Source organism: Dioscorea cayenensis, chromosome 5 (assembly GCF_009730915.1).
Source record: "Dioscorea cayenensis subsp. rotundata cultivar TDr96_F1 chromosome 5, TDr96_F1_v2_PseudoChromosome.rev07_lg8_w22 25.fasta, whole genome shotgun sequence".
Taxonomy (NCBI): Eukaryota; Viridiplantae; Streptophyta; class Magnoliopsida; order Dioscoreales; family Dioscoreaceae; genus Dioscorea; species Dioscorea cayenensis.
In genome coordinates this window covers 17181637-17203371 of record NC_052475.1, presented here as the reverse complement: position 1 = coordinate 17203371, position 21735 = coordinate 17181637, and the positions used below count along the sequence as shown (strand labels likewise).

Here is a 21735-nt window from a genome sequence, read left to right as displayed (position 1 = left end):
AATCACATGTTGGTCTATTGGTCCACAATTGACTTGGTACTTTGCACTGCCAGCATGCTTAGCCTAACATTTATTGGACTCTTCAATGATCTTGTCAAGCTTCCTTTGAATTTTAGGGCATAGAATTCCTGTGCAGTTCTCAACTACCTGCCTTTTCATTACAATCCTCTCCATCAGTTTGGTCCTTATAGTCTCCAACATAGTTAACACATGCCTCCCCCTTGCCTCTAAAATATACTTGTTGAAGCACTCACATAGATTGTTCAACAACGTATCACACTTACACATTGTAGAAAAGTGTGCCTTGGACCAGTGCTTTGGATCTTTCCCTTCCAACCATTTGTAGGCAGCCTCAGATAACTCCTCATCTCCCTCAATGCATCTTCGTAATCTTGTAGTTATGTAGCTTTGGCAGATTTCCACAAACAATCCTTCAATGTTTTCCCTTTGTTGGTTGGTTGGGACTTGAAGTTGCTATACAGGTGCCTCACACAATTCTTGTGTTCAGCATCAGTCACCAACTCCATTAAAGCATCCACAAGTCCCTACAGAGTTTCAGTTTGAATAAGTAATAGAATCACCAACATCCAAGTTAAGGTTACATAATAATTTAAACATAAGCAAAAGAAAATACCTTCTATTTGTCAGACATGAAATACCAATGGTAAGAATTCACTTTCTTAAAATCTTGTATCAACAACTAAATGAACCAGCACCATGATTGAAAATTTTCACTTTCAACAGCAGCAAAGGCGAGAGGATACATGCAATCATTAGCATCAATGGCAACTTCCACCATAAGATGTCCTCCATAATAACCTTTCAAAAAACATGCATCAAGACTAATGATTGGTCTGCAACCAGATTTAAACTCATCTTTGCATGCTTACAAGCAAACATACATCCTTAAGAATAACCTGCAATCCAAGTGGCAAATTGTTGTAGTTCCTATATTCGTTTGCCTAAGCTCTTGCAAGTAGTCATAAATCTTTGCATATTGCTCTGTTGGATTCCCACAGACCTTTTCTAGTGCCATTATTTTAGCTCTGTAACATTTACTCAATGGGACCAACAAATTAAAATCTCTCCTCATATCTTGTTGTAGTGAGCTGATGGAATAATTTTGATCACTAGTAAATTTGTGCAAGTAATGAGAGCCCATCCATTTTCAGGAGACATTCCTGTTCTTGATAACCTTGGAGCATGTGTGCTCACTTAAATATAGGTTTTTATTTTCCAAGTGCTATCCAAATTATCTCTTGGATTCATTTTTTATCCTCAAACTGCCCATGGACAATCCTGCTTACATATAGCTTTAATTCTGTCTTTATTATTATTGAAAAACTTGAAATTGTATCTATTCCTTCTACCATACTCCCTCACTGCTTGTTTTAGTGTCTCTCTACTAGAAAAAAAGCATCCCTTTTTCTAATTTTTCTATTTCCATATCAATGTCATTGTTAAACTCCGGCCATCTGTCAAACCAACTTAATATAGAAAAATGCTCTCATAACAATTTTGCAATTGTCAAACCAACTTAAATAACATAGAAGCATTACAATTTGGCAATTCAAGAATATAAGCACATGTGAAAGTTACTTGAGTTCAGGGATTATTATTTGCCTTTTGTTTAAAGCACGATAGTATTAGAATAAAGTTATGATGCAGTTATATAACTTTGATTTATCAAAAATTTAGTAAATTTGATTAGTTATAAGTACAAGTATGTAATTTAAGCACCCTCATTAGTTTTTTATTTGGTAATACATAAAGTTGGGTGGCACTCTAAGACATGGAGTATTAACATTCCCAATCACTTTTAAGTATGATTTATTAGCAAGATCAGGTAGTATTTGAACAAGCCACACTAGAGTCATGCATCTAATAAGGATTAAAATCAAAACTATTCGAGTAAGATTTTGATAGACTAGTGGATGAACTAAAAAATGCTAGTATTTGAATATTGGTTAAAATGAGATTAAATTGAATTTCACTAGTTGACCGATGAACTATCTATGATTCAATGCCATTCACCAAACAATTTCCATATCCCCAATAATATTGAGAATACATACGAAATATAGGCAACTAGATTAGAAATTTCCTTCCACAATAAAAATTGTCTCTGAATTTGGCTACAAGGCTCTCATAAAAATAACTAGATTTCTATTACATCACCCAGAGACCAAAAAAAAAAAGGCATGTAATGGTCACCTCCAAACTTGATTTCATGAGACAAAAATCAACACTTAAATCACCTTGTTCTTCAGGTTTTCAAAACAACTTGACAGAAATCAATACAAAAATCAAACAACAAGGTTATTCTAGGGCAGGGAAAGAGAAGATGATGGGCTAGCTTCGGGAAATGGCACCTACCTCAATATTATTCTCCTCCGTCACACCACTCCGACGATTGCTCTGTCTCTTCCCCGGCGCCATGCTCATCGAGTCCTTCCTTTGTGGATGAATGAAAGGGAAAGGAAAAAGGTTCACTATAGAGGTGAAAGAGATGAAGCCATATGGCATTTCAAGCAAGTTGACGTGGTAAGTTGCCAATGACGTGGCAAGCCACGTCAACTTGTCGTTAATGCCGTTTGTCAGGAGGACTTGATTGAAAGGAAATAGATAGTTTAGGGATTCAATTGAAATTTTTCAAACTTCAGTGAACAAAATAGAAACAACCCAATAGTTTAGGGATTATCTGGGTAGTATACCCATTACTTTATGAAGAATCTTACAAGAATATATTTTGTTCATTTGTGAAAAATAAAAAAAATTAATGTAGCATTGACATGTTTTGTTCAATAGACCGTTTTTTAAGGAATATGATATATTGAAGGGATTAGAGACTATCAAAATACCCCCTAGTCTAATTATATGAGGCTATATCTGAAACATATTTATTTTGTAAGTGGACACTTTTTGTTTTTTTTTTATTTTTCTAAAATTGATAAACATTGTCAAAGAATAAACAATACTACTAGAGTACTTTAGTGTAGGGAATCATGGACAATATTTAGACCTAAAAAATAATAGATAAACAATACCCCACCTAATGACTTACTGTTGGACTAACCAGTGATTGTATCACCGTTAATTTTCCTTCTCCTTTCAATGAAGCCATTTTATTTATTTATTTATTTATCAACCTTCTCTTACACTCTTGGAAAAAAAAATCTAATTTTTATGGTAATATCGTTGTTTTACACTTTTGTTAAAAAGCCAGCTTACGCTATTGTAGGAACCTTAACCAACATAAGTAATATCACAATTTGAATTTATCTAAGGAAAGTTAATATTTCAAACATTTTTCTGATCAAAACTATACATAAGAATTTTTTTTTTTTTTGGGTTGTACATCAAATTTAAAGAGTTCCTGTAGTCTGCACCTCTTGGTTTTGTTGTGGTAACAGTGCTCCAACCAAACAGGATCTTTCCTTAGATTTTATAATATAACAATAATCTTTTAGATGTAAAAGAAGGCCACACGTGTCCACACCAAGATCCACCCAAATCCAACCACAACCCTCTAACTGAAACCATGGCCTTTCTCTTTCTTCCTTAAACTCTACATTTTCCTTCTTCATTCTCAAACAAACAAAGAAGAGATTTCTCCTTCTTTGTTTCTTTTTCTTTTTAGCATTAATTCTTCTTTTTATCTCTTGGTCATGGCTTGTGCATCTCAGTCCATGATATGTGCTAGCAGCTATGCATTCTCTTCTCATACTTGTTTTGGGAGGCCTAGAACCATCAAGTCCAGGCCTTTCTCAGTCTTTGCTTCTTCAGATGAATCTGATTGCAATGTTGAAGAGTGTGCTCCTGATAAAGAGGTTCATTTCCTTCACATATTTCTGTTTCTTTTGTTAATCTTTTCTTTCGTTGTGTCTGTAATTGTTCTTGATTTATTGAAGTTTAGTTTCAAGTACTTCTTTTTCCTTTTTGTAATTTTAAATTGTTGTTGCAATTAAATCAGCATCACATTAGCTTTTTTTTTTCAGTCATATTATTGGAATCATGAGCATCATTATTCTAATATTTAAGTAATGCCTTAAATAATCCGAAGCCAATTTTATATAGCTTCTTAAGAAGTAGGTATTCATAGAATTGTGGTGATTTCATTTTAGAATTATAGCCAATTACGTTGCCCTTAGGAATTTGAACCAATTAAGTTATCCAAGGTCTTCTTGAAATAAATTCTGTTGCCATTTTTTTTTTTTTTTAAATTTGTCAATCATGAATTGACCTTCTGCAAAACAAGAAGGAATGGTTGAGTGTACCTAGAATTTTGTGGTTTGTATTTACTAGAATAACTAATAATCCCACTTTGGTTAATTTGGTAATGAGTTTGAATAATCCCACAATTGGTTAAGTATATTAGGCTTTTGGGATGAATTGAGTTCAAGTGGTATGTTTAGTTTACATCTAACATAGTATTAGAGTTTTGTTTGTTTGGTTTGTTTTTAATTTTAAATAGTTAAAATAGATTAGCATTTGTCAAGGGGTTGTATTAGAGTTATAGCCCCACATTGGTTAATTTGGTAAATATGAATTTAAATAAAAAATTCCCGGGTCTCTCATCCAATTAGTTTAAGCTTTTGGGTTAAATTAGGCTCAAATAATGTCTAATTTGCATTTACTGGCTCCTTTGTTTAGGTCTATGTGGTGTTTTTTGATTTGTACTTTTAGTTTCGTGTTTTGATGTGATGATGCATGCTTGGACTTTTGATTTCATGCTATCCTCGCTTCTTGTGAAAAGTATAAATCTGTCTTCTTTTCTTTTTCCATATGTGTGTATCTTTTAAAGGAATGATTAAACCTTTCATGCTCCTAAATTGTTATTCATTCAATTTGTTCCCTCTGTGTAACCTAATTTGAATGGCTATTGAAAAGCATATGCAATGTAATTCTCACAAAATCAGTTATGAGAGTTTAGTCATGTGCATCGGATTTTGTAGGTTGGAAAGGTTAGCATGGAATGGTTGGCTGGAGAAAAGACTAAGGTAGTCGGAACTTTTCCGCCTCGGAAAAGGGGATGGACTGGTTATATCGAGAAAGATACTGCCGGACAAACAAACATATACTCTGTCGAGGTCGATACTCATTCTTTTGAAATTATAAATTCAAAAACTCTAGTGTATACAAATGCCCCAAAACAACATTTCATTTTAGAACTTTGCTGTTATCAGTTACTAAAACATAAGAATATATCTATCCTATTAAAAAATTGCCTGATCAGAAAATGATGACCATTCATATCGGAATATAATTTTCACTTGAATCATGTCGTCCAGCCAGCAGTTTATATTGCCGAGACTGCGATCAGTTCAGGTGCAGCAGGCACATCGTCAGAAGGAGCGAAGAACACTGTGGCCATTGCTGCCGGATTGGCCCTCGTCTCTATTGCTGCAGCATCAACAATTCTAGTCCAATTGGGTAAGAATACTCCAATTCAAACTTCAGATTACTCTGGCCCTCCTTTGAGCTACTACATCAACAAGTTCCAGCCGAGCAACACCGTAGAAGCCTCGGTCCCTTCCGAGCCTCAATCTGTTACAGTTGAAGCTTCAGTTCCTTCTGAGTCTCAATCTTCTTCAACCATTCCATCATCTTCAGAATTAAAATTAGACAGGAATGAAGCATCAGTCCCCGAAGTTGAAGTGAAGTTGAATGAGTTTGTTGAAACTGATCAAAGTTTAAGCAGCGTTTCTTGAGTATGCAATGACTTTTGTTTGCCATTTTGTAATTCATAACACTCTGTGATGCCAATTGACATTTGGCTACAAGTATAGTTTTGAGAGGCTAAAATGCAAACATAATTCAATCCACATTATATACATGTTCTTATTTTAAGAGAGACCATATTTCTCCTAGATTTGTATTGACTTTTTTGTTTTGTTTTGTTTTGTTTGGTTCTGAAGCATCTTTATGAGGTAATTCAGATTCTATTTAGATGTGATTATTATGGGCATAAATGTTTAATTTATGTTTTTCAATTGTTCATATCATTTTTTCCCTTAAATTGTTCTTGCGAGTTCCAAATTTCTGACTTTTTAAATATGTGAAAACTGTTTAGTTTATGAAAAATCACTTGTGGGAGGAACAAAACACATTTAAATAAATTTAACCTATAAATAGAACACAGAGTTATTGTATTTGTTTTGGAACAATAAAAATAATTTGGTATGATCTTTCAAACTAAAATGTCCTTTAATTTATATATGCAAAAATACTTCAATATTAACCTGTCCAAATGTAAAATTGCTTCTTTCTAAAAATTCAAGTTGATTTCTAAGGTATATTAGCAATCATATATGTTTCACAGAGAACCAAAATATCATTTTAAACATGTTACAATTTTTTCAAAAAAATAAATTGTAAATATTCAACCAAGCTGAAGATATATTATTATTAGTTATAATCACTTACTAATAATCATCTACACATGAAAAAATAATAAAAAAGAAAAACAATCAATAAAAATCAAAACAGCTTCAAAGGATAAGAAACTAGTGGTACCAAAAGCTCACTTTTATTCATCAAAGATCCAAGACAACACCTTCCTTTCCATCCATCTCTCCTCTCAATATTCCAACAATGGCTTGCATGTCTAGTACCACTTGCATGCTTCTCAAACAAAAGATCAACACCACCCCTCTAAATCTCTTTGATTGGACCAAGAACAACAAATCCAAACCACCTCCCAAGTATCATGACACTGTTCACCTCCCTTTCCCTCCATCTCTCCTCTCAAAAACACACTTAAAAGGTAAACTAAATCCCCTCTCCATGTTTACTAACATCAATATCCATAATATATATATATAGACTGTAAGTGCATTCATGATCTCCTCTATAGGGTGTGTTACTGGTTGTAGGTAGAGAGCTGAGATGCTGCTACAAAGCCAGCATAGATGGATTCAGTGCCACTTCATTTCACAAACACTGTGACTTCAAAGGTCCTTGTGTGATAATAGGATACACTACAAGCTCCTTCAAGTTTGGAGCATTCAATCCTGAAGGTTATAGGAGCACAGATGACTACTATGACACATTGGATGCATTCTTATTCTATTGGAGAGATAGTGAAACTGATGATGGAGATGAGCTAGTTATATTGCCTAAGGTTGGAGGGAGTGGTGCTGCATTGTTTGATTATGCGAGAGGAGGACCACAGTTCGGCGCTGATGGGCTGCTCATCGGACCACCACTTTCACCGGTGATGGGAGTGTTTACAGGGCCGGATGCAAGTTCTGGGGTTGGTGATCTCCGGCAGGCTAAGTCTAGGTTGGGGTTGTCTTATGCTAAGAGGGAGGATGGCAAGGACTCATTGTTTGGAGATGATGGTAGAGCAACTCTTGTCGAAGTTGAGGTATTTTGTAGTCCTCAAATAGCAAGCATGTATTGATGGTTGGAGATTTTGGTTTTATGGTTGTCTTTTAAATGAAACATACATAGGCTTTGAGTGTAACTTATCTTGTGTGTACCTTATATTTCTAGTGGTAAGTGGAAAATTTCTTGAGCTATGACAATGTGTGCTTTGCAAAATCATTTTTCAAGGACAAATTAAAGAGTTTAATGCTCGATCTTGAGAGGAAAACTTATGTTTTTTTATTCTTATACTAATTGTAGCATAGTTTAATTTGCATCGTTTCACTTATAAATTTTTGCAACTATTTCTATAATGTGTAATTTTTATGACTTCTTCTATGTGTTTTTCAATACTCAATGAGTTTTGAAGTAGTTCACAAAGTATCGTCACGGTCGTCCCTAGTATGACAACCTGAACGCGCTCCGTGCGGCACTCGCGCTCCACGCAAGTCAGTCTACTCAACAGTGTGGGAAACATACTTGCCCGAAGATACTCACAAAGGGAATGAGGACACAAAGCTAAGAGAGAAAAACTTAAAACTCTCTATTGATGGAAAGAAGGCTATTACAACTGATGCCAAGATCAAGAAGGAAAACAAGAACAAGCTCTCTTCCGTACTCTTTGAAGAGAGCTCTCCCCTTCACTCCTCTTTCTCTCCAAGAGATCTCCACTCCGAGATGGGTTGGGATGATGAGAATGGGAGAATGGGGAAGCTTATATAGCCAAGGCCTTGGAATCTCATTCAAGGGCAACAGGACGAACGTCGCCCAAGACATTCCCATTCCAGGAGCTAAATGACAAAGTGTGTTCCTTTCCAACAACAAACAAACGAGACACGTTCCTGTTCAGCGGGTCTTGTCATCCACTCATGCTTCCCATTAGCTATAATGGGTCTTCCGCTTGTCCACAGTGCATGATAATCAGTGTTCATCCACCCGGGGATGTCTCGGTACCACAGCCGGCCTACTAAGAGACAGTCTCCACCCGTATGTGTCTGCTCGTACGAATACTTGGTCTTCATGTCTTGGCTTCAGTCGAGCGGGTCGCTATGCCGCTCTCTGACATAATGAACCGATCTTGTCCTAGTAAATTCCGACCGTACAGAATGAAGTCTGAAATTGGTCTAAGGTGATGAGATAATCCTTCTCGTTTGCTCCCCTTAGGCTAATCGGCCCGGTCACACCCACGCCTAGGGTGTGACGCCGAAAAGCCCTATAACAAACACATCTTGAACAATGTTCTCAATTTCAATAACAGTTAACTTGAAATAATTTCATTAGCAAAACTTTCTCTGAGGAAATTTATAGGCTGGGTGAGGTTTATTAAAACTAAGATGACATAACAATATGACACATTTGATAGTCCTCCATGTCTAGGACCGTAAATAGAGAACATGAGAGAACATGTGATATCTTGTTCTCTTTTATTTTATTTTTTTGTTTTCGGGCATTTTCATTATTTCTTTATCTCTTGTTTGGTTCAGAGGAGGAGGGGGGAGTGAGGGGGAGTAAGGAGGGGAGGAGAATGGAGGGTTTAAAAAAATTTATGTTTGGTTCAATGGAGGAGTGTGGAAGGGTAATCTATTTTTTTTTTGTTTGGTTGGAAGGAGTGAGGAGAGATGTAATGTGTATTTTTACTAATTTGTCTTTTATATAAAATTGATCATAATAATTTTTTTATACGTATCTAAGATTATTTTGTACAAACTTTGTTAATATTAATATTAATATAACTAATAATATTATTTGTGCAATATCATTATCATTATACAAATAATATTATTTTAAAACTAATACTATAATTATTCAATTTTTTATATTTGTTTTTCTTTTTATATTATTATTATTAAAAAATATTATTATTAATCTTTAATTGACACATTAAAATATTAAGAAAAAAATAATATGAAAGATGAAAGTAGATTTTAAATAAATATTATGGTAATTTCTCAAATTGATAAAGGGTAATTTGGTCTTTTCATAAAATTTTAATTTTTTATAAGTGAGGATATAATGGGAATTATAGAAATAAGTGAAGGGTAGTATTGGTATTTTATAATATTTAATTAAAAATAATAATAACAAACACCCACTCCCCCAAAAGACCCCAATTTGGGGCAGTGGGTTATGAGGAGTAAGGAACTCCTCACCCCCTCTCCACCCCTTTCACTTCCCAACCAAACAAACACTACACCCCCAAACACCGCTCACCCCTCCCCACTCCCCCAACCAAACATAACTAGGGGTTTTTAAGTGGAAGGACATTCATGTTCTTTTGTTTCATGGAATAGCATTTTAGTGATTTACTTGAAGTGGTGAGGGTAAAAGGGGCATTTTGCCTCAACCTTCTAGTTTTTGCATGTTGTTGTCTTACTGTATGCACAATAACACAAATCAAAAATTTTTTTGGGTATGAAAATGAGCCGTTTCACTTCGAAAATCAATTTGTCTGTTGTTCATCGTGTTCAAGTTGTCGTATGAACCATTTTAACCAAGTTTGATTAAATTAACTGAGTTTGACCAAGTTGACTGTTCACCAAGCTTGTTTGACTGGCCAGCTCTTTGAAATTGGATGTTTATCTATAGCCTTGGAATTCTAGAAGCTTGCATCCTTATCAATTGTGTGAGAGAAAGCCTTAAGTTTGTTAATGTTATCTTAACCTTTATGGATCGTTTAGTTCACAGCAATGATATATTACCATGGTAATCAGATTAGCATGGTAATGAGGTTGGGAATGCTATATGCCCATGAATGTTATGATAATTTATGATAATCATATTTAGTTGGGAACTCGTATTACTGCTAATCTTTCGTTACCATGTTTGGTTGACTATAGTAATCAAATTGGTAATGTTCCAAATTTTCCAAAATACCCATGTAGCTAAAATTTTGAGAAAATTTAAAGTTAAAGTAAAATAAAGTTTTAGATAAAAATAATTAAATTATATTACCAAAATTAATTTCTGGCATATTTTCCAAAAATACCCTTTTATGTAAAATTTTAAGTAAATTTAAAATTAAAATAAAATAAAATTTTCACATGAAAAATAATTAATGATAATACAAAATATTAATTTTTTAAGATATTCCCAAAATACCCTTATATATTTTGAAATTTTGAAGGAAGAGTGAGAAAAGAATTAGATTGAAAGGGTGAGGGAAAATTTGTGAAAAAAATTATGTCAGATTACCATCAATTTGGTAATCTGGATGGACACCTATTTTGGTGGTTATGTCATTACTGACTTATTTTGTAATATTTCACTGTTGGTAATCTCACATTATCATTAACATTACCACTGTTACAGTAAAAAACATGGTAATATGTTCAGATTACCGCCTGATTTCTGAAAATATTTTCACATTACAATGAACAAAACGACCCCTTAGTTGTCATATTTTTCTCCTCTTGGTTCTTTGTTCTTCTTCTTTTCTTGAGTTAAGCTCAAGTTTAAAGGAAGACAACCAATCTAGCAAGCAAATATTAGGGGTAAACATCTTTGATGCTTGTTCTATTGTATTTTCATTCTTTTGTATGATTCTTTGCATGGGTTGGTTACACATCTTGATCTTAAAACCAAGTCCTTTTGATTATTCAAGCTTTGTGGTATATTCACTTTATTTGAAGGGTGGAACAAGTGCAAGCTTCATTGGTTTTGCATCTTTTTTTTTTAGAAAAAGGAAGAGTAGATCACTGAAAAGATGGAACAGGTTAATGGTGTGATTACTACTGCCATGAAGTGCCAGCTTAGATGCTGGAAGTAGGGATGGCATTGGGGAGGAGCTGGGGCAGGGCATGCCTCTACCATTCCCGCCCAATATGGCAATGGAGCAGGGCAAGGTGGGGAACCCCTTTACCATCCACTCCCTGTCCTTTTTTATTATTCATAAATCACCCACCCCCACCCCGTCCTACCCTACTCATAGTTACAAATAAGTAACTAAAATTCCTAAAAATATTTTTAAAATAGATTTTTTATAAAACATATACTTATAAAAACAAGCTCACAAGAAATTTATTGAAGTTTAAAAAAAAATATTTACCCCTACACTATATAATATTTATAATAACTCAAATTAATAACGGAGTGAAGCAGGGCGGTGCATGGAAAAACCAAACCCGCCCCGCCCCACCCCAAGTTGGGGCGGATCGGGTCAGATCAGGTCAAAAAAAATGGGTTTGTTCGGTTTTTGCCATCCCTAGCTGGAAGGAACCAAGCACCCGGGATGAGATGGATACAGGGAGAACAGACTGAGTTGAGCAAGCTTCTAATAATAACAAGCCAATCGGTAAAGCACCAGTTATTAGGATGTCACTCAGAACAAATCAGCCAATAAAGATCGCAATCACAGAAAAACAAATGATGAATCGTAGGATGAAGGTTAAGAGCTACAATGATAGATAATTGTAATGCCTTGATTTCAGTAACTATCAGAGAATTGGCAGAAGAATGACCACAACCTGCAATAGAAATGTGATAATGAGAATCAATAATGAAGAAACTATTATTACAAACCTGATTATTAGGATTCCAATGCGAGGGGATGAAAAGGAATGGTCCATCTGGATTAGAAAAGTTATTAAGAAGAAGGCGCCTGCCAAGTTGTGGGGAGTTGGCAAAGGAGAATTCCATAGCATGTGCCAACGATTTGCAAACAATAATGGCAGGGTTCAAAGAAATCTGCCAGAAAATAATATCACATCTTGCCTTCCAAATGAACCAAATGGCCGTAGCTATAACATACTTGTAATACAAGGAATATAAGCTGCTAGTGAGCCAGGAGCTAGAAATAAGGCCATTGCAAAAAATAAAACAATTACTAGCCTTTTTACCAAGCAAATTATAAACCAACTGGGCATTTGGACACTCAGCGAGAAGATGTTTAGCAGATTCAAAAGTAAGGCCACATAGGATACAAAGATTTCTAGGACCCAGTTTAATGGCATGCAGATAATCATAAGTGGCAATTCTACCCTGAAGCATGAGCTAAAGAAAGTGCTTCACCCTTGGAGCCACCCCAAGGCGCCAAATTTCCTTCCAACCAAACCAATCATCATTATTGCAATTAAAACATTTATTGAAAAAATTATAAGTGGTGGTTGAAATTGAATTACTTTGAGACTTAGGAACCCAAACCCAGTGATTAAGAGTACTGACATCAATGCGCCCAAGTCTAGATTGAAAACAATCCAGATTATCACCAAACAAAGTATTTAATTTATCTAAATTCCAATGGTTATTAGAAATAAAATCCGAAATCATAAGATGCTCGAAGTCCAAGTTAACATTAAAAATAGTTGGGTTAAAAGCTAGAGGAACTTCTGAACACCAAGGATCGAAGAACAAAGAAGAGGAATTCGGATTAACAGAATTCAGTTTACAAAAAGGTTCATTTTGGAGGCTAATTGAGCAAGACACCTGATGAACCAAGAGCAGCCAGAAGGAATGGGATCTCTTCAAAAGTAGAAATTACCATATTTATGAGAGATAATTTGAACCCAAAAAGCATTACACCCATTTAAAAATTTAAAAACATTTTTGGCCATTAAAGAGTGTTTGGTTGTAAAAAGATTTTTAATAGCAAGACCTCCTCAGAAAGATCTTGTCTCACATTTTATATGTTCTGTGCCATGTGTGTGAACTTTCTATCTCATTTGCCCTGACTTGGTATAGCCTACTGATAAGTGCTTGTGTATTAGTACTATGAAGTATTCTTTTCTTACATTAAGCATTATTTTTCTCAGATTTTATCGCTTATGTATAGGTATTTGTGTTTTTTTGTGCATCTAGTGTTATGGAGACAATTGTAGAAGAAAGGAACCAAAAGTAGATCGTGGATGTATTTGTTGATGAAGTATTGGAGTGAACAAATGTGAAGACACAAGTTGTGCTCAAAGACATGTGAGTGTGTACCAACCTCCATTCTGCTCGAGCGAACATACAAATTGGAGGGGCACAAAGGCAGTCACACTCATGTGTTCAGACTTGTGCAATACTAGCAAGATCTTCGTCAATGTGGTTTAGTTGAAGATGTGACGTGATCTACTGCGTGAATGTGTGCCCATTCATGTAGCCTTGATGAAAATAATGGATTTGGAAGCATTACGGCAAAGTACTGTAGCAGTTACTGTTCATAGCGAGTGGAAAAACTCAAGTCTGCAAATCCACACGGTTGTGTGGAAATTCTACACTCCCGTGTGGATGCCTAATTCCAGCCCTATAAAAGTCACAATTTCAGACGTTTTGAAGAATCTTTTTCTCATCTTTTCCCCATCTTTGGAATCCCTCATGGCTAGGGTTTGGAGAGGCTTTGGCTAGGTCTTTGGAGTGATTCTACGGGGAAGCTTTCGTCAGCATCAATTCGGTGAGGTGTACCCTAGACTTGACGAGGAAACCTTTGGAGAAGACGAGGCAACTCCACAAGACCATCGATACGGACTACGAGGGGGTTTTACTTATGGATTGCATGCTTTTACATTTGATTTTATTATTGATTGTATCTTGCTCCATGGAGAGCTAAACCCCTTAGTGGGTGCTTGGACTAGTAAACCCTAGGATGATCTTGTTTCATTAACCTTTCATTATGTTTCTTTAATTGATGTTTTTAATTGAGTTCCAACCTTGAATGCTTGTTGGATTGATTTTCTCTTAGAGTGACACTAGGGCTGAGAATCTATCTTGGTAATCCTTGTAGATGAGTGACACACCATGAGGGTTAGACAAAGCTAGGTTGGAGAGGGTCGAGAAGGTGAGTCTAGAGGTAGCGGACCGCCCTCTTTCCCTTCCGATGTGATTTATCATACCTCCACATTCCAAGGGTTCTTCGCGGTCACAATAGAGTGAAGTGCTAAAAGACAAACTCCACTGGGGCTTAGTTGCGCGAGCAACAAAGTGAAGTATTGAAGTAATTTTTAGTGCTGGGGCTTAATTGTGAGTAGAGGTCTTTCGCCTGCACCAGAGGGCTAGATATATATTAGGGAATAGGGTTTATCACTTGGAGTCCCCAAATCTTCATGTAACCCCACACAGTGTGAGGTGTCAAGAGTATCCCTTTCCGCCGGGGCATAGTGTGAGGGTTAGTGACGGTTGACCTTAGGTTTGGGACAGTGTATCTTAGGATTTTCACGACTTATTAGACATCAGTTAGGAGCCATAATGAGGAGTCTTGCACTTGAAACAATAGACCTAGGGTGAGCAATGTCCGGGTACCCCATTTTCTACCGATTGCCTCTCCTTATTTCTATTGCGTCTCTTTCTTCCTTGCTTTATTTTTATTTGCATTGATATTTTTCACATCAGTCTTGAATCATCTTCACTATAGTTAAATAGCAATACTTGTGACTCTGAGTACTATTCCCTGTGGATACGACTACCCACTCAACAGGGTACTTTATTACTTCGACAACCCGTGCACTTGCAGTACACACACATGCAAGGGGTGTGTCACTACTAACTTCAATCAGCACAGCTCTATATGCTAATCACTCCACATGCAAAGAGTACTAAATGCTAAGTGCTACTTCAATGAACAAGTATGATCCTTCTAACCCTTGAACTTGAAACTAATTCCTTTTTCTTCTCAGAACCTCCAGTAGGCAGTCAAAAAGATTAATAGGGTTTTTATTTTCATTTTATTCATCATTTTTTTCAAGTCTGACTAATGTAGACTGCACAAAAAATCTTTTTGGAGGGTGCACATGGTGGTTAGGCATAAGAGTCACCCAACTACTCGATTACAGTCTACATAGACGCATTCATGCTTCATTAGAAGCGGAATACTGACGTAGACTATTTTTTTCTTTTTTTCTTTTTTCTTTTTTTTCTTTTTCATTCATTTTCATTTTTTTTCACATTCACCCTAGATCACGTCTTCAGACTACTCTCCCATGCCACAAAACTTGGGCTAGCTCAACAAAACTTAGAAGTTCTTAAGAATTCATTGAAAGATAGAACTTAGTGTTCTAAGGCCAAGTAATCAATGTTGTGTGTTAAGCATACAAGAGAGTTAGAGTAGTCAAGTTGGTTATTCCCAAGCCATCAACACAAGATTCAGTGCACAAGACAATACTAGAGGTGAAATAGGATTCAATAGAGCACTGAAAAACTATGTAATTAACATCAATCATGAATCCATACTAGAAGAATCTTACAAGAATAAACAAGCCATCATGGGTAACACTAGCATGCAAACAATGATCCTAATACATGACATACACCCATCCCCACACCTAGTGATGTACATTGTCCCCAATGTACACCAATCTTGAAAAAAGTATGGTAAAATAAGCAATGGAAATAATAGAGGAGAGTGAAAATGAACTTCCCCGATTCATCATGTGCAAAGGGCAAAGTGTGACCCGAACATAAAGTACAACAAACTATACATGTCGGGTCCGGCTTCCACCAATGGAAGGAGGGCTCACCGAGCTCCCTTAATGCTCTGCAAGGCAAGAAGGGGACATCATTATTCCACAAAAATTTACAAATAAGAGATGGGGAGTAATAGTGCAATAACTAAGATAAAACACAAAGAAAACACAAAAACTAGAAAATAAAGTCTAAAACAATAAAATAAAGTGTCCATGCTAGTCCTTGTCCTTAGAATTAGGTTTCTCATCAAAAAATGACATCTTTCTCTGTGGTATTCTTGTCCAAAAATGTGGTCACCCATGTGGTGTAAAATAACTCCATAGTTGCTTGTCAATTTCTTCATCCTCAATATTCCTACAAACCATGAAAAACCCAATCAAGCATGGAGGAATCCAATATAATTCAAAATGTAGTGTAAGAGATGAAGAAACAATGGAAAAGATTATGTATAGTGGGCATACGGCCATATGGGGGCTGTATAAGTACTGTTCACTTTGGAAGAGCCTCCCCAAAAACATGAAAATTGAAAAAGTTTTACATAAATTCAAGGGAGACTTCATCCACAACAATCACACCACAAAAACCAAGCCAAATACTTGAAAAATTCCACAAATAAGCTCCAAGAATGCAAGAAAAATGAAGAAGATAAAACTAGGGTCATCAAAGAGCTTACCGACGAAACCTTAAGAAAACTCGAGTTAAACCTTTTGTAAACCACTAGATCAAAGTCTCAAAGAGGTTAGGAGGTGATCTAGGAGAAGAAATGAGAGTTTTTGGCCAAGGAATGAGGGAGAAAGAAGAGGAAAAATCGGGAGAAGATAAAGAAGAAAAAGGAGAGAGAAAAGGTGGCCAAATAGCTAAGACTTAACTCGTGCTACAGTGTATACGGGCTCATTGAGGCCATATGCCCTAGTTATTTCTCTCAGGATGGTGGCAGACGGCCTTAATGAGGGGGCTCATTGAGGCCGTATGAAGCTAGGAAAATTCCTTAAGCCAATATTTACTTCTCCAAGTGAACAAAGAAGGCCATGAAAGGATTTATAACACCTCCACACTTGAAAGAAAGTTTAAAACCTGATCTAATGCATGAAATAACATTAAAAACATGAGTTTCTCAAGAAGGTAAATGATTAAACCACAAGAAGGACGACGAGAAAAATGCACAAGGCATGCGAGCATGGACTTATTCATGCAACAAAAATATAAAAGAAACACAAATACAATCAACAAAAACACAATCTACGCTTAACTAAAAATACGAATAGAAGAAAATGAAGAATTTGAAGCTTGGTTTGCCTCGCAAGAAGCGCTTGTTTAACATCATTAGCTCGACGTACCTCTTTCTTACCTTAAGGAGGCTTTAAAAGGGTGTGTTCATCCCGGTAACATGTAGCATAGCTACTTCCATAAAAGAAAAGAATTACCTTCCGGGATGATGAGCTTGTGTAGACCATGAACATGGTACCTTTAGGCCTCCATGGGAAAATTTTAGGCCGGGAGTTATGCAATCGTGGCTTGGGCGGATCATATGATGGCATGAGTATCCTATCCGCTTCCAATCTATTCCCGGCTGAATTTCCTTGGAGCTTCCTCAAAAATTGTTTTGGCCTCCAAGGGAATAGGTTTGGTTGAAGAAATTTCAAACTCGTCATGGGTGGGTCCTTGGGTAGTGTAAACCTCCTACCCACATCTCCTTCTTCAACCATTGTCAATCTTCCATTAATTACCCACAAAAATCGTTCGGGCCTCCAAGGAAAAAGTTTTGGTTGGGACATGTCTAACATCGGCATTGGTGGGTCATTGGATGGCTTCAACCTCCTACCCATTTCTTCAGTCGTCTCGGATAATTCTATTTTGTGCTTGGTGTCTTGAGTCACTTCCATGCTAAGGGATAGCTCAAGTGATATTGGTGCCACTTCTTCTACCGTTTTCACATCCAATACACCAAAGTTCTCTTCCACCTCCTTTCCACCAAACCTCTCTTCTTTTTCATTGTTATTTCTGGTTGGGAGTTCTATTGCTCGCTCTTGAATTAATTGTTCAATCTGACTCTCTAACTTGTGAAGAGATGCTTGCACCATCAAAAGTGTGGCATCGATGACCTCAAATCGGGCATTACATTTGGTGTTAAGGGTATAAAGTTCGGTGGTGAGGGCATCAAATTTGGTGTCGATGTGTCAAAATCTCTGTTCAATATGTATCATGAATTTTGACAACGCATCCTCTGTAGTAAATCTCTTTACTCGTGGTGTAGGACTTTGGGCCATGAGGTGGTTGATCATTTCACCATGGGCATCAACTTTAGTGGTTGAAACTGAATTAGAATCATTCAAATTGCAAGCTCCTTGCATTTTCCAAGAAGATTGACCTCGCACAAAAGAGAATACAAAGAACAAAGTCAAATAAAGCAAGAAAAATATGTACAAAGAGTAATATGTACAATGAAAAAAATGGCTAGAGTAATAGATTACAAGCTTTCTTAATATTCCTTAAGTCCCTGGCAACGGCGCCAAAAACTTAATTGCTTCCCCGTAAATGTATGGGATCGTCAAGTAATGCCCTGTGTGTTACACAGAAGTCATATTCCACAGGGCCAGGGAAGTATTATTACTCACTCTCCAACTATTATTTAGCCTAAAATTCTTAGTAAGAAGAACAAATAAAACAAAATAAACTAACTTAAGATAATCCTATGGCCGGGTAACTAGCACACGGATGTAAACAAACAAGGGAGTATCAAGCATGAGAAGGGAGTTTTTGGATAAGGAATCCACCTAGGGTTGTCATTAAGGTCCAAACTAGGATGGTTTAAAAATGCACTGATGATAGTTGAGACCTAGAGACCTCGTGAGTAGATTAGCCCCAATCTCTCGGCGACTAACCCCTGATCCCATACGAATGTCAATCGGAATCTCTTCCGGATCAACACAACTATGATCGCATTAAGTTCTAGGAGTTCTCTAAATAGGAGTAAACCTACTCTTCTTCGGATTAAATCTAGCAATAAAGGGCTACCAACACCCGATCTCTCGGCGTGTCGCCACAAGCATCCCCTTTCAATCTCTCCTAGATCTAGTAGACGTGAGTAGGTCACATCGACGTATGCAACTCATAATAGAATTATGGATTTCTCCATAAATGTAATTCTAAGCATCAAAGCACAAAATATTAAATTTTAAACAACAATCAAATTAAATGAAGAACAACATCCCAAGTTCTTACACAAGATGAACCCTAGGATTCATCCAAATCCAAATACAACAATAAGTTAATCCCTTAAGATAAGGGACACTTGTACAACATACAAGGAAGACAAAAACATAAAATAAGTAATGAAAACCACCTCTAGGTCATGATCCCTTGAATGGATGAAGCCTCACAAGTTTGTCGATGATGGCTTTGATCTTCACTCCAACTCCTTCTCCTTTGCTCCTCTCCCTCTTGGTGATGATGTGCGCTCATTTCCCACAAAGATTGTCGCCAAAAGATGGCTGGAAGGCCTCAAGGAAGTGCGGTGGCGGCGGCCCAAAAGGCCAAGAAGAAGTCCCCTTGTTTTATCCTAAAGGAGGCTTTTTATAAACCCACAAATTGATGTATACCGGGGTCAATACCGAGGTCGATACCGAGGTCAATACCGAGCTGCATTGAGGCCATATGACTTAGACCAAACTTTCTGGATCGACAATTCTCATATATTCTTCATGTGCTACAGTGCTTTTACTGCAGTAATCTAGCTACAGTGAATACGCTGCAGTACTCCAGCTACATTGAATACACTCTAGTACTGCGACACCTGGTTTTCATCCTTTTTCATCCTAATCATGTCCTCGTGTTCTCCGTGGCTTGTTCATGCCCTATAAAGCAAACAATACATGATTAGGCATAAAACGGGCATCCAATCCTACAAAAATGCATGGTAAGTGTATAAAATACATGTACTAAAATAACTACATTTAGACACTTATCACAAGGGTTTAAGCTTTCGAATAAGTTGTAAAATATGGTTGAAGATGTCCTGATTAGAGATCCCCCTGTAATTCCAGCAAATGAATTTAGCAACAGTTATGGAAAAATTAAAAGACTAGAGACCAGAGAAGAAGAAACTCCCTAATCATATAACCCCAGAAACAGAAAAACGGGCTAAGCAGAAATAGCCTCTAGCAGTTGCAAGATTCCCCTTTCTCAACTCTTCCCTTCTTGTGGGAAGTTGTTAGGCCCTGAAATCCCTTTCGGATCAGTGCCTCTCTATGGATTCTATCATGAAACTGATCTAAAGTCATCAAATCAGTAGGATCTTCACCAGGATTATCCTCATCAGTCATTTGGTCCTCACTAAAACATTCCTCATCAAGATCATCCTCATCCTCCTAGCCGTCATCGCCTAGGGCATTAGAGACATGGTCGACAACCATCAATTAGGAGTAATCCCTACACTAGACAGCTGGCCGGGTACCTCCTGAGTGGGTCTATGGAGGATAGGGGGAGGGGAATGGGAGCGAGAATGAAGGATGGCCTTACCCTCGTTAGACCGAAGATTAAGATGGGTTACAGGTGGGTGGGAGAAGGTCATCACAGTGTTCTTGACTTTTAGATGGGCCAAAGTTCCGAAGAAGTACATTGATGGAAGAATCGACGAATAGATTTGAATGAGCCAAAGGGACGTTCGGTGGATTTCCATCAAGGATGACAGGGTCAGTGCATGAAGCACGAGGAGAGTGGGAATTACCTCTTCCGCTACCTCTAAAGCCGCCACGTGCCCCTCTATTGACAGGCCTATCGCTTCGGATGACGTCAGGTACAGTGTTCTCATTGGTAGCTGCGTTAACAGTGCGGTGACAAGTTAGAGAACTAGCTCTGCGACCGCGACCGCAACAATGCCGGAGAGAAACAACTAACCATGATCCAAAGTCATTGTCAACTGGGGTTACCGAAGCTACCGACAGATATGCCGACATATTTTTCGATAGGGAATCCGATAGGTCCTACACCATAGTTTTAGTTTTTGGGTTACCAGATACCTTATTTGGGTGCGAGCCCACTACCTTCCTCCCATGAAGATGGGGGGTGGAGGAGCTCTCCCCTTTCTGGCAACTGACCCCCAAGGACAGGAATTAGTGCCATAACCCACCATGCCGCAAGAATAACAAAATGTTGGAAGTTATTGTAGAGGACCACAACAAAGATACAGTGTTGATCATCACCCAACCAAAAACCATGGCTCAGGGGTTTAGAAAGATCAATTTCTAAACAAATATGAGTAAACTTGGAACAGGCGAGAGGACTAGTAGGTTCATCAATTTTGAGAAGGCGGCCAATATGAGAGGTAATCGACTCAAGGGTCTCACCATCCTAGAAGTCAACCGATAGATTATGAAGTTAGAACCAAACAGTTGCCGTGCTGAGTTTAGCGAAAGCTGGTTCAAAGAAAGGTAGCCAAGGAGAAAGTTGGAGGATGATACCATTAAGAGACCAAGGTCCTTCTAGTAGGAGACGTTACATGACAGCATGTAACACACATCGAATCAAGATGAAGCCATTAGGGAGATAAAAAATGACAACCTCACCAATGTCCCTCTATTTGACCAGCAGAGCAAGTTTCAGCTGTTCAAATGGAGGTGGTTTTCCAAAGAACTTGCCATACAACGAATATCGGAACTTCATTCGAGCGCTAAATAAAGCATCCTCATCCAAATGTACGAAGTGTGTGGTGGAGTCTTTCGATTTGGCTAGAATTTGGGGGTTGTGAAAAGAGAAGGAATTAATTGAACGAGCTGCGTTCGAAGCTACCTGTGCCCAAGTTTGTGGAGGGGGTTAAGGAAGGTCGATAGGTGGTTTGGAACCTCCACTTTCCATAGCTTGCTTGTATTTTCATTAGGTTTTATATTGTTTGTTTTTTTCCGTTGAATTCTTGTTAATTGGCCCTTGAGAGTACGACACAATTTGGTATGATGTTCACTCCAAACTTTGTTGCAAAATTGAACCAAATTCATGCCC

At 37.3% G+C, this 21735-nt stretch overlaps 2 protein-coding genes across 3 annotated transcripts; both read left to right on the top strand.

The window, feature by feature from the left end:
• Positions 1 to 3553: 3553 nt before the first annotated feature.
• On the top strand, positions 3554 to 5870 carry LOC120260424 (protein MAINTENANCE OF PSII UNDER HIGH LIGHT 1). The gene is made up of 3 exons (XM_039267900.1): positions 3554 to 3830; positions 4956 to 5090; positions 5292 to 5870. Exons 1-3 carry the CDS (start codon positions 3669 to 3671, stop codon positions 5709 to 5711), a joined length of 717 nt encoding a protein of 238 aa, XP_039123834.1. The 5' UTR covers positions 3554 to 3668; the 3' UTR covers positions 5712 to 5870.
• A 660-nt stretch (positions 5871 to 6530) lies between these two features.
• LOC120261761 lies at positions 6531 to 7523 on the top strand. Of its 2 annotated transcripts, none has more exons than XM_039269743.1 (2): positions 6531 to 6766; positions 6876 to 7523. In XM_039269743.1, exons 1-2 carry the CDS (start codon positions 6595 to 6597, stop codon positions 7403 to 7405), a joined length of 702 nt encoding a protein of 233 aa, XP_039125677.1. In that variant the 5' UTR covers positions 6531 to 6594; the 3' UTR covers positions 7406 to 7523. The 2 variants fall into 2 exon arrangements, 1 of the variants encoding a protein (XP_039125677.1); XR_005536634.1 differs by having other exon boundaries at positions 6635 to 6766; positions 6857 to 7012.
• The last annotated feature ends 14212 nt before the right edge of the window (positions 7524 to 21735 follow it).